This window comes from Triplophysa rosa, linkage group LG5, assembly GCF_024868665.1.
Source record: "Triplophysa rosa linkage group LG5, Trosa_1v2, whole genome shotgun sequence".
Taxonomy (NCBI): Eukaryota; Metazoa; Chordata; class Actinopteri; order Cypriniformes; family Nemacheilidae; genus Triplophysa; species Triplophysa rosa.
The window spans coordinates 25936036-25949637 of NC_079894.1; the positions used below are offsets into that span (position 1 = coordinate 25936036).

General features: G+C 42.5%; 1 protein-coding gene across 4 annotated transcripts in view; it reads left to right on the forward strand.

Moving 5' to 3' along the window:
• The window catches only part of LOC130554525 (microtubule cross-linking factor 1), a 67046-nt gene that overhangs the window by 7671 nt on the left and 45773 nt on the right, over window positions 1–13602 (forward strand). For all 4 annotated transcript variants that reach the window (XM_057334240.1, XM_057334242.1, XM_057334243.1 and 1 more), the window contains exons 2-3: window positions 1894–2118; window positions 2192–2350. In XM_057334240.1, coding sequence (XP_057190223.1) covers window positions 1894–2118; window positions 2192–2350 — 384 coding nt within the window. The remainder of the gene's footprint in view (window positions 1–1893; window positions 2119–2191; window positions 2351–13602) is intronic.

The following is a 13602-nucleotide window of genomic DNA, read 5'->3' on the forward strand; positions in this document are numbered from 1 at the left end:
GTTCTGAAATCATCTGAAGTAGACTTATTGGTGAAGTACTGTGCAGGATCTTGTGTTCCAAACCCTAAAGACATTTTTCCCAGGCTGGAATTATCAGTGAATGTGGAAGGGATCACCTCCCCTTTTTTTGACAATGTTACTTTTTTGTGCAAAGATTTTTTTTTAAGTACTGGCAAATCATTGTATAAATGTTGTGTTTTAGTTTTTAACAAAAAGGTTTTAAGTGAAAAAATTGATACTCCTTGGCGTAAAGTTTTTAAATTGGATGATAATACAAAACCTGAGTGGAGATCTTTGTATAAACCACCGTTGACTAAGAGAACAGGTGATTTACAATGGAGAATTCTTCATGGTGCTGTGGCGGTCAATGCTTTTGTTTCAATTTTAAACTCTGAGGTTGTCTCCACATGTCCGTTTTGTTTTAACAGAGAAACAATATTTCATGCTTTTATGATTTGTTGTAGGTTGCAACCTTTATTTTTAACTGTTAGCAACATTTTTGGTAGTTGTAATGAGACCTTTTCTATGGAGACGTTTATTTTGGGGTTTAAATATGTAAAGAAGAAGAGATTTCTGTGCCAACTTCTGAACTTTGTTCTTGGTCAAGCAAAATTGGCCATTTACAAAAGCAGAAAAAAGAAATTGGAGCAAAACGTGAATCAGAATGTTGTAGCTCTGTTTTCTAATCTGGTAAAATCAAGAGTGTTGGTTGATTTCCATTATTATAAGTCCTTTAAAGACTTTGCTACGTTTGAACATATATGGTGCTATAATGAGGCTTTGTGCTCTGTTAATGAGGGTGATTTAATTTTTTCATTGTTTTGTTAATTTCTTAGAAAAATCTCTCTCTCTCTCTCTCTCTCTCTCTCGCTGTCGTTCTTTCTCTCTCTCTGTCTCTCGTTCTTTCTTTCTTTCTTTCTTTCTTTCTTTCTTTCTTTCTTTCTTTCTTTCTTTCTTTCTTTCTTTCTCTCTGTCTGTCGTTTTTTCTCTCTCTCTGTCTGTCGTTCTGTCTCTCTCTCTGTCTGTCTGTCTGTCGTTCTTTCTCTCTCTCTGTCTGTCGTTCTTTCTCTCTCTCTGTCTGTCGTTCTTTCTCTCTCTCTCTCTCTCTCTCTGTCTGTCGTTTTTTCTTTCGCTCTGTCTGTCGTTCTTTCTCTCTCTCTCTCTCTCTCTCTCTCTCTCTCTCTCTGTCTGTCTGTGTTTCTCTCTCTCTCTCTCTCTCTCTTTCTTTCTTTCTTTCTTTCTTTCTCTCTCTCTCTGTCTGTCGTTCTTTCTTTCTTTCTTTCTCTCTGTCTCTAGCTTTCTCTCTTTTACTACCCACCTCTCTGTCTCTCTCTCTCATTAACCCTGTCTCTCTCTCTTTGTCTGTATCTCTTGTATGTCTATGATCGTTCAGATGTGTCTCATAACTCAAGTTTGACGGAGCATCCGTACATGACATGGCAGAATGTTGCGTCTCAGTGAAGGTCATTGTGTTTGTTCTTGTTCTCACTCTCTGTGTTTCTTTTTCCTCTTTAATCTCGTTTACACTAAGTCACTGGGCCGTAGTGAGTGTTTAATGAGAAATGAGCCTTTACAAATGATTGTCATCCATTACAGTCCAGAACTGGCATTTTACCAATGACAGGATTTTCCCTGCCTGCAATCTTTCTTGTTAATTCTTCTATTCTGATTGAAGCAGATTAGATTAAGACCGATTTTTATTCTGATTCCATTTCCTGTAGCTCGACTGTCAAGCACGTGTTTGATACTTAGGGAACAACACATGGTCTTAAAAAATGTATTACACACAGTATCCTCACTCATTCAGTTTTATTTTCATTTTTGCCCTGTTTTGTGTGTGTGATTTGTCTTTTTTTTGCGTTCTGATACCGATCCCGTTTCGAATGGCTTTAGGATGAAGTGGACGAGTTGCGTGCGGAGATGGAAGAAATCAGAGACAACTACCTGGAGGAGGAAGTGTACCAGCTCCAGGAACTCCGCCGGGAACTGGACCGTTCCAACAAGAACTGCCGGATCCTTCAGTATCGCATGCGCAAGGCTGAGCAGAAGAGCTTGCGTGCAGCTCAGACCGGACACGTTGATGGAGAGCTTCTCCGCGGTCTGGAGCAGGACCTGAAGGTGTGTTCATTTCCCGTGTGCACTATCTGTGTCATTGAGACATACAGTATATCACATGTTCTCTCACACACAGGTGGCCAAAGATGTATCTGTGCGTCTGCACAACGAACTGGAGACGGTGGAGGACAAGCGCACACGGGCCGAGGATGAAAACGAGACGCTCAGGCAGAAAATCATCGAGGTGGAGATCTCCAAACAGGCCCTGCAGAACGAATTCGAGAGAGCCAAAGAGGTACAACGTTCCCCGCTCTCTGTGCACGTTGCGCACTTTTATTGAAATGTGTAATGTAAGAATATTTTATAATATTACTTTTCTTGGTAGAAATGCATCATGGGAGGCAGCAGTGTGTAGGTCTGGAGCGTGATGTGTATGTTCACATCTGGCTTTGGTTTAATTATAACCTGGAATATTTGGCTTCAGACTTTCAAATGTTTCTTCTTTGGGTTATTCTGAGTCTTTTGCTATAAAGGAACACAAAAGAAGATATTTTGAGAAATGTCTCAGTGGTTTTGTGTCCATACAATGGAAGTCAGCGTTGTTTGGTTATCGACATTCTTCAAAATATCTTCTTTATGCTCTGCAGATGAAAGAAAGTCATACAGGTTTGAAAGGACACGAGAGTGAGTAAATGATAAAGAAAATCGCATGAACTGTCCCTTTAAGAACCTCACAGTCAGAGGAGTTCTATTTAAAGATGACTGAAGACTTGATATTTTTAAGAGTGGTAGACCTGCATTCTTTGCAGACGTTCGGATCATGACGGGTCTCGCTCACATGGAAAGAGAAGATGATCAACACACTGGAATGTAGTTAAACAAGCCTGACAGAATGTCTTTCAGCATGACCTGTGCTGTTTGAAAGTCACACAAGATGCTCAACAATTCCTCTTTTATTAAGACGGAAATGTTTTTGCCAAGCAAATATTCCGCGTTTACCTGCTGTTGATGGGTGTGGCGGAAAGTTCACTTTGGAGTCCGTGCATATTGTTGTTGGGTTTCTCTGTGTTATCATTGCTGTCCAGACTGTTTGGTGCCAACTCTGATTCCTGCCGAGGGATTGGCACCCGGAGCAGAATTAATCCAACTGGGCAGCCGTTATGAAACCTCCTGGCAGATTCCCGTCTCACAGAGAGAGGGATGCTCTCACATGGGTTTATATCTGTCAGGCTGTGAAATGGCAGAAGCTTCTAGAGGCTTTCGTAAACAGTTCAGTCATGTGTTGCACGCTTGCTAATAAGCGCCTGTCGTTTGTAATGTACCATACTGCCGTCACACATCCAGATCGTTCTTCCAGACCTCAGTCTGATGCTCTGATTTACAATCTGAAGCTTTCGTTCGTACGGTAGAAACATCATTTACATTTCATTTACCGTAGCAGATGCTTTTATCCAACGTAAATGTGGGAGTGCTTAACATCATTGAACGTCTCTTTTTAATCTAATTACGAAATATTCTGCAACGCTTTATATTAGAGATGCACCGATATATAATCAGTAATGCTCGATATAAGCAATTTTTCACACTATTGGCTATCGGCTGATATTCAATGAATTTGTGCTCTGTATATAGAAAATGTTAAGCAACATCACCAATTTGATGTTGAATATTAATAGTCATTATATGAATGAATAACATTCAGAAAGTTAAGAAATATTAATGTAATCTTCACAATTGGTATCGGCAGATATCACTCTGAATAATCGGTACTGGTGGCGAAATTAAGTATCGGTGCATCTCTTCTTTATATGTTTGAAGGACACAGATTATTGGGTTATCTCTGCGATGCAGATTAAACTAATCTGGTTTGCTGGTTTTACCTGGTTTAGGGCATGTGTCACCTGGGAGACCAGTTTAATCCCGTTAAAACCAGCAAACCAGTTTAGGCTTATTTAATCTTTAGCAGGCATGGTCAGACAGTACAGTATGAATACTTTTGTTTGATTCATGTGTTTTCTGCAAGCTTTAATTAATTTATATTCCAACACACATTAGCAATAAGTGAGGTGTAATGTGTGACAACTAGGGCTACATAAAATGCGATGTGAAATAACTTACTAAAAACAGCAAAATGTGGTATGATAATGCTTTACGCTTGTAAAACCGATTTAGACCATGTTATATTTTCTGTCTTGGAAAAGAAAGCATCGTTACACCTTTTGAAAGCAAACAGTTTCATAAATACAAATCTCACAATGCTAATGCTAATGTGAACCGTTGCATGCATTTCGATGTTTCAGAGATTTGGATATATCGTGCAACCCTCGTAACATTTAATAAAAAATGAAATTTAACAGTCTTATAATTTGACAGTAATATTAATGGAAAACTTTATTCAAAATACAACCAAAGCATGTGAAGATCTGTAGATAAACTAGTTTTTATATAATCCTCCGAAACGAGGTTAGAAATGTTTTTGTATCTGAGTAGAGAGGTGAAGGTTTGACTGGTTAGCTTCGTCCTTGCTGGTTTTTCTTGAGGACTCTTAAAAGCGTGAAATAGACTCTAAATGCCACTGTAGCAGAGGGCTCGAGACCGTGATCATTCTTGTGGTGCCATCAAGCAGTTTCCAGAAGCTTCAGACTGAAAAGAATTTGGATAAAACGTTTTTTAAACTGAATGGTGATGTGTGGGTCACGTTTTTTAGGGGTGTAAAGCTGAGCGAGCATCCTTTAAGATGAATTGGAATATTACAGCTGTGTAAAACATCTGGGCATAATGTGTTTGATTATACCGTAAATAAATCAGAAACCTGCACTTCAGACGCAGCTCACACGCTTGCTCTGCTGGTGCAGGCTGCATACGTGAAGCAGGGGATCTTATTGACCTAGTTAGTTCTGTCTCTCTCTCTCTCTGTGTGTGTGAAGTGCTGAAGGGTGGGGGGTAAAGCAGGCACGGGGGTCTCTTCCTACAGTCAAATATACTGCAGTGACACCATTTACACACATTTCACATAACACAACACCTCCAAACTAAACACTACGGGTTATTTCATATCATTCAGGGGTTGAATTGATGTCATTTATGGTCAATTGAAAGGTAAAGGAGTAGTTCACCCAAAAATGAAACTCTTAATTTCCTCATTTTCATGCCACCCCAGATGTACGTATATCACTTGCTTTCTTAAATTGAACATAAATATCCATCATAAAAATAATCCAAACGACTCCTGTGGGTTAATACATGTCTTCTGAAACTAAACGATATGTTTGTGAGAATGTTGAATGTTAAGAATATTGAAACCAAAAACAAGCACATCCGATCACTTATTTCAATTACGTCACGTTGGTTCTCGCAAAATAATATCATTGACAACTTGTCTAAACACAGGAGATTTAAAATACCAACGTGTCACCGTATTTAAAAGAAGTGCTTAAATGTATCTGTTTTGGATTTAATTTCACCAATAAGCTTGAAATATGAATGTTCTCTCACACACACCTATCGTTTCGAATTGAATCAAACTTATAGGAATCTGTACTCGTAAGTTGGGAGATGATGTGCATTTTGAAATTGAACTATTCTTGTGTTATGGTATATATGAACGGATCTCCAAGTATCTGTAGTAGTTTATTTTTGTCCTATTTGTCAAAGTCAGAGTGTCACAAAAATAAAAGCACCAAATAATTGAATTCAGAATAAATTAAGGAGTGTCCTAGTTAGAGAAACTGTGTTGGCACTCGAAGTGTTGAGGCTAGAAAGCACGAACACATGATGTAGTTCATCTTCAAAGCGCCGCGCTGCTTATCAAAGCATTGCTGTGGGGAGTTAATGAAATTCTGCCTCGGATTGGAGACGTTCTGTTGGGATGTTAACATTAGCGCTTTCTAAAAATAAAGTGATCGTGTGCACAGTTTTCACAGGTTATATTAAGAGCGAGTCTGTAATTGACATGAGATGCTGTACTGTATGTGTCTAATCTGTCTCAACATTCTTCATCTCTTTCAGTTTCTTACGTTCTTTGGCTTTGTGCTGTATGTGATACAGTCATACTGTTACGATGGGTTTTATTTAGGGAAGCCGATAACGGATAAATTGGCCGATATACCGCATCTAAATATTCATATAAAATTCTCTAAGACTGAAATAAAAGGCAAAAAGTGGACAGCTGCTTTTATTTACAAACATTCACTACAGAAAACAAGGTAACCAGTAGTTCCTCTGAAAATCATGTACCAAGCCTACTTTACGCTAGTTAACGATTCTTTAACCTTCAAACTTTTCTGGTATATTTTTTATTTAATAAACAAATTATAGACGTTCTTCCAGAGCAACCCAGAATTTTTTTCTTAATAGCCACATGTCTAACAGGCGTCCAGACAGAAAGCATTCAGACAGCAGTCTGATTCAAACAAAATGCTTTTGTTCCTATAATTTACACATTCATAAATACTGTACCTACATCAACAATGTATTTCTAATAGCAGTAAGTGAATGATCACGACAGAAATACAGTACTGTACTGTATTTTAACTGTGAAGAGCGTGCAGCTGAAGAAGTTAAACAGAAGAAATGATTTATGATTCATCGGCTTTAATAAATCGGCCTAGATTTTATTACCGGCCGATACCGATAACATTAAAAATGACCATTTATCGCCCGATACCTATATGGCCGAAAATGTATCGTGCATCCCTAATTTTATTGGTTTTTGGAACCAAAACACGGCTCTTTTAAAAAGACCACCTTTTCTCAAGTTTTCAAAAGACATCATTGAATAACTCTAATAATTCATCAGACGCACGCATCTGGCGCAAAGTTAACTTCCAGTCTGTGATATTTGTTTAGTCTGGCTAGCGGCTAATAATATAACTATTACTATTAATATTTTATTGTATATATTCATATTAAAGGACTCATAAAATGAGCACTTTCAACAAGTTGGTATGATTTATTAGGGTCTTCATGAAATGTCTGGAACATTTTGCTTAAAAACACTCAATGGCTGTGTAAACAAAACCCTTCTTGCCTCGTCAAAAACAGCTATGCTCACAGCAACCTGTTTTGGTGCATGTCTCTTTAAATGATAATGAGTTACAGTGCACCCCACCCCCTTCCGTCTGGCGTGTCAACACAACACACGTGTAATACTGCCATGGCAATGGTTTCGCTAAATTATGTTTCCTGAACTCCTCTGCAGATAGTTTCGTTTTAAACGTCTCAAAACATTCGTCCGGAGACTAAAAAATCCATCACAGCAAACAGCGCTCACGTTGTGCATGTATGCTTGCCTAAAATCCACGGAATGCACACCTGCAGATCTCAGCTGAATTACGTGGATTTTAGAGCCTGTCGTTGACAAGTTATAACGTTACACACACAACGTGAGAGGATAACTTGTCATGCTCGGGCGTGGCTGAAGAACCCAGATGCAGGCAGGCAGTGATGAAGGGGTTAACAGAAATATTTTATTTACAAACGAAGAACAAAACCAAAACCCACGAGGGGGTGTCAAAAACAGGAACGAACTAAAACACTAAACTAGAAACCAAACACCTCCCTCGGTGGGGAAAACCAAACAAAACACGACAACGTCCAGGGGCAGGAAAACCAAAAAAAACAACACGGCAAAGTGAATACTCACAACGGTATAAGCACACGGGACACGGGACAGGTATACATAGCACATCGAACGTACATTCACACACGCAATCCACGAACACAAGACAAAGAAACAAGAGGGTATTTAAAGGGAAGACAAACGAAGGACTTGGGTGGGACAATAAAAACAACAAACAAGGGAGGGGGGAGGGGCCAAACACTGGCTCATGGGAGGCAGTCCATGGGGGAGGGGAGAAGGGGGAACAGTCTTAGTCCCCGGCTGTGCTCGAGGGCGGAGGAGGAGTCCTGGGGGGATAGTCTTTGACCCTGGGGGTCTTTCCGGGGCCGGCTTGGCTGCCGGACTGGGGACCGGCTGAAAGACCGGCTGGAAGGCCGGCTGGACGGGGCTTGACGCCGGCTGAAAGGCCGGCTGGACAGGGCTTGACGCCGGCTGGAAGGCCGGCTGGACAGGGCTTGACGCCGGCTGGAAGGCCGGCTGGACAGGGCTTGACGCCGGCTGGAAGGCCGGCTGGACAGGGCTTGACACCGGCTGGAAGGCCGGGCTGGGACGCCGGCTGGATCACCGGCTGGGACGTCGGCTGGATCACCGGACTGGACGCCGGCCGGACCACCGGACTGGACGCCGGCTGCACCGGACTGGATGCCGGCTGCACCGGACTGGACACAGGACTGGACACAAGACTGGACATCGGGCTGGACACAAGACTGGACGCCGGCTGCACCAGCCGGATTGGAGTCCACGCTGCCCGCTGCTGCCTCTTCTTCTTCCGCCGAGCCACCCGGCTGGTGGTCGGGTGATGGAAGGAGGTAAAAAGCACGGCTGGCTCCGGCTGGGACTCCTCGGAGGTGGATCCCCAGGACGCTCGCCTCCCCCGCTTGCCAACGAGGCTGGTGGACGGTGGAGACGAGACTGCAGGGGCTGAGGCAGAAGGTGTGGCATTCCCCAGGGTGAGAGTACCCACCATGCCGCCCTCCGGGATGGAAACCAGACCGGGGCGAGAGGAGGTCAGATGACAGCTGGGAAAGGAGTCCTTGACTGACTCCTCTCGAAGCTGCAGCCGTTCCACTAACTGTGGGAACGGCTGATACACCATCTCCTCTCGCTCCGAAAAAGGTGGAGGGTCGTCCAACCCGGCCACCAGGTAGGCCCGGACCAACACCACGGGGACGGAACCCTTCCTGGCTTCGACCTCCCGGGCGTAGTCCAGCAAGGGACACTGGCGCTGGGCGGGAAATGGTCCTCCTCCAGCGTGTGACTGGGAGGCTGTTGCCTCCCACCATACCGGGTTGGAGGTGCAAGACATCGGTCGGTGGGTGAATTGTTCATGGTGCTGCCTACTGGGTTCGGTCTTGGTTCGTGGATTCTGTTACGCTCGGGCGTGGCTGAAGAACCCAGATGCAGGCAGGCAGTGATGAAGGGGTTAACAGAAATATTTTATTTACAAACGAAGAACAAAACCAAAACCCACGAGGGGGTGTCAAAAACAGGAACGAACTAAAACACTAAACTAGAAACCAAACACCTCCCTCGGTGGGGAAAAACAAAACCAAACAAAACATGACACAACGTCCAGGGGCAGGAAAACAAAAAAAAACCAACACGGCAAAGTGAATACTCACAACGGTATCAGCACACGGGACATGGGACAGGTATACACGGGACATGGGACAGGTATACACGGGACATGGGACAGGTATACACAGCACATCGAACGTACATTCACACACGCAATCCACGAACACAAGACAAAGAAACAAGAGGGTATTTAAAGGGAAGACAAACGAAGGATAATTAACACAGAGCAGGTGTGGGTAATAAAACACTCAGGGAAAGATAACAAGGAAACGAGATGGCGGGAACAAAGATGCGGACCGGAGAGAAAGAGTATGGAAGGCCGAAAGTACAATAATCTCTCTCTCCACATAAAACCTAAGGCTTTGTCATGGCTCTGCTACAAGACCAAGAATAAACATGACATGAAGAAGCAGAGTCATGACATAACTAGTATGCTGTGACAGATTTTTTGTAGGACGAATGATTTGAGACGTTTAAAACAAAACTAACCGCAGTGTTCGCCCCTGCTCATTAGCAAACAACTTGCCGCAGCTGAACATATTAACGCACATAATGTATTAACATTCATACAGCTAAACTCCAAGTGCCCATTTGCCAAATAACATAAATATAGAGTAAGTTTAACACTGGCTTTGAATGATCTATTTAGCCCGTGACTGATTTAGCTCCCTTCGCTATCGTATGCTAACGTTATCCTCCTATATATACGGTACATGTACGTCAACTCAGACTGTTGATAAATATTACTTACATCGGCAGCTTTGTCTCGTTCAGTTGGTCTCGATCCCTCTTGAGGAATAACTTTGAAGCTAATCCTTCTTGTACTGTCCCAGGTTGATAAAGTACTCCGGCATGAAGTGATTTGTGCAAACAAGCAGGTTTTTACTTATGGTTTCTGAGGGATTTCCACTAAAATAAAATAAATCCAATCCTGTGTCGTGATCCTGGTCACTTCCTGGTTGATCCGAGCACTATGTATGTTGTTTTCTGTCGAGCGCATGTGCTCGTGGTTTTGACAGTTCGCCATGCGCTCGGTGTCTACGTCATTTGCCCCGCCCTCGTGTCTCCCCACCAGGCTTTCCCCTCACCGGGTTCTCATCACCTAGTCACACTGTTCACCTGCAGATTATCCCGGCCATTAGTTTAACCATTACTCCTCATCCCATTCACCTGTATCTCATTAGGTTTCCCTATTTTAGTTCCTCTTGTCCTCCTGTCCTGTGTCAGACCGTTGTTCGTCAACCAGCTTTGACTTCTCATACTGCCTTTTGGACAGTGTATAAATTCCTGCTCTCTTTGTCATAGTCGTAGTCTCAGTTATAGCCTTGTTTATTTTTACAGTTCTCTTAGTCTGCTTTAGCCTAGTCTTGCTTTCCTTCCGGTACCCTTCTCTGTTAGCCTTTGCCCGCTCTTGTTATTTTCCTATGCCCTCTCCTCAGTACCGGCGGACGGGGTTGGACTACTGATTCTTACACATCGTGTGTCGCCGGGTCGAGTATTCTCCCCGCCTCTGAATCTCTGCGGTAGCAGTTCTCACTTTTCTCCGAGCGTCATCGGGTCGAGCATTCTCCCTGCCCCAGGACTTCTGTGGTACGAGTTCTCTCACGTACGAAGCTGTCTGCTGTTCTCTGTGGGTCTCTAGGTATTCCATCTCTGTGCGTCTGGTGGTGTCACTATCGACTGTCTGGTTTATTCTACCGTGTCAATAAAACCCTGTATCTCCCGAAATTGAGTCTGTCGACTGGTATGTCATGACACTCCTGTCTCTTCCAAGGTTAGGACTCTGTGCAGCGACTACATTGCATGTTGTCCACGAACTTTAGCCATGGCGTCACGTACACCGCTGTCGCTTGTGATAACAACAATAGGTGTAGTTTAGTTGTGTAGATTAAGGGGCGGTAATATTATAATAAGAGTCTGCGTCTACGTCACATCAAGAGCGAAATTTGAACGGCTCGATTTCTCACATGCTTGCAGAGAAAGGCTTACCAAAACAAAGTTACTGGGATCTTGTTTTTCATGTTTTCTGGGTTGCTAGATGCACCAGGGACCCGATAATAGCACTTAAACACAGAAAAAATGTGACTTTCATACAATGGGTCCTTAAAATAAACAATTTGTTGAATTTTATTGTATATCAATTTGATTAAATAAACAATTTGTTGAATAGGTTGTATAACTTTGTCACATTTAAGTTTAGCCATAATTTACGGTTCTTCTACTGGTAACCCAAAATAATACTGTCTAGATATACTTTTAACTTGCTAGCTAATGTGTTTTCTTGTTATTTCTTTTGCTTGTTATCAGAAATAATCTACAGGGACTCTATTCTTTGTAGATGTGTACCGGAAGTTAAGTTTGGGCCACAAAAGCCGCATACGCAGTTACTGTCTATACTTTTGCCTCCTTTTAAAGCTTAAAGTCCGGGTAAAGAGAATTCTGAGAATTGTTTCTAAACACATAATAGATGTTAGAAATGTTTTGCTGAAACACATTACAAAGACTCAGAAGTATGTTGTACTGAATTGTGGAGTTAAACCGTTAAACAGTTTTTCACCAATTCTCTGTTCAGGATTTTTTGGGCGGGGCTAAAACAGGGGATCGATGACGCAATGGAGTGTCTGAGCATGCATGGCCCCTCCCCATATCACTAGAGTGCCTAGCATCAGGTGTCTGCTCAATCACGAGCTCAAGGTTGTAAGCTCTTATGCACACGCTTTCAGGCTTTCTCACACTCTCACTCTGCCCAACTAAACAAATCTCACGCCAAATAACAAGCAGATGGTAACGCAGACGCGAATGGATGGAGGAGAATAATGCGAACACAAGGAGGATCACTGTGCTTGATCGCGACGTGCTTCCGTGAATGATGTTTAATTAACAAATTTCGGGACGAGCACCAGCAGATAATCCACCCGGCTGGTTCGCTATCAGCAATCTCAGCATCTGCCTTATCAGCTCAAGAGAGAACCACTACAAATAGACAAAGCTGTCTGACCTGCATTCTCTCTACAGTCTTCAGGCATCTCTCCACCACCCCGGCTCCTCAACACGAATCAGAGTATACTCACTTCAAAAAACTAGACTACACCACTGAGGGGGAGAGTAGCGTTACTCCGAGTTCGGAAGAAACTGCCGGGCTCGGAGCCCTCTCCCCGGACAGCACGCCAAATATGCATACCTTTTAACCTACATTATTATCTGCATAGGCGAACTTGTGAATTATTTATTGATGAATATCGTGTGCATTGACTCGCGCATGTTTGAATTCAAATCCTCCCATAAAACGTATTCACATAATTTACATATAGCCTACCGGGCTGGAGACTCAGGTTGAACGACGCGAGTGGGCGTGGTGTGGAGTGAGGGCATACGTTCCCGAAGTTCAGGTGTTTGTTTGTTCACTGCATTTCGGTGATGAATGTTATATAAACGGTGGATATAACGCTGGATTTGGAGATCGTTTGAAACTGATATATGGAGCCGTCCCAGCGCTAAAAGATGCCGGACATGAACAGCATGATGTCTGTGTTTTGTTGGCAATGGGTGCGCACGTGCTTTAGTTCAGCCTACCCCTCCCCCCCGAACGCGCCGTATGCTTTCAGAAAAAATCGTAAAGCTGTATCTATCTTTTATAAATGTGAACAAACTAAATGCTCTTTGAAGATACGAAGTATGCAATACTACTCTATAGGTACTCAAGATAATATGAGATTGGCAGAAACCGTGCGTGTTAGGGCTGCTTTAAAGGTTTTATTTTATATTTATTTAAAGATTTTAGTTCCTTTACTAGCATCCGCTGCATTGCATTGTGGGATATAGTATTTGTCACAGTATGCTTTGGTCGTATGTGGCACATTTTGACACATGTTGAAGGTCATCTAGGTATTCCATGCTTATAGAAAATGAGCGTATACTATGCACAATATACATACTGTGTACAGCAACAATAAGTAGGGTAGTATGCCACTCCAAAAATACTCTTTAGTTCTTTTATTCCTCTCGCTCTGCTTTTCTATGTTCTTGTGTTGTCGGCTATATCTGTTAGAGATTGAGTTGAACAGTGTGAACGTTGTTACAAACCCATCCCTTACTCCCCTGAGCGGATAAAACTACTTCATAGGGTTTGGCACCAACTGAGAATATCGGACTCAGTCCTGAGCAAACGCTTGTTTGAGAGACAATACTTTCTGGATGAAAAGCACAATCATATTTACGTTTCTTAACTGAATTCAATGCTAGAGAAGCATGAGTTTCACAATTCATTATGATATAACATTTTCTGACTATAGAAATAGAACATTTCCAATAAACCATTGAAATCAGTTTAGAAACGTAAAAAAATGCAC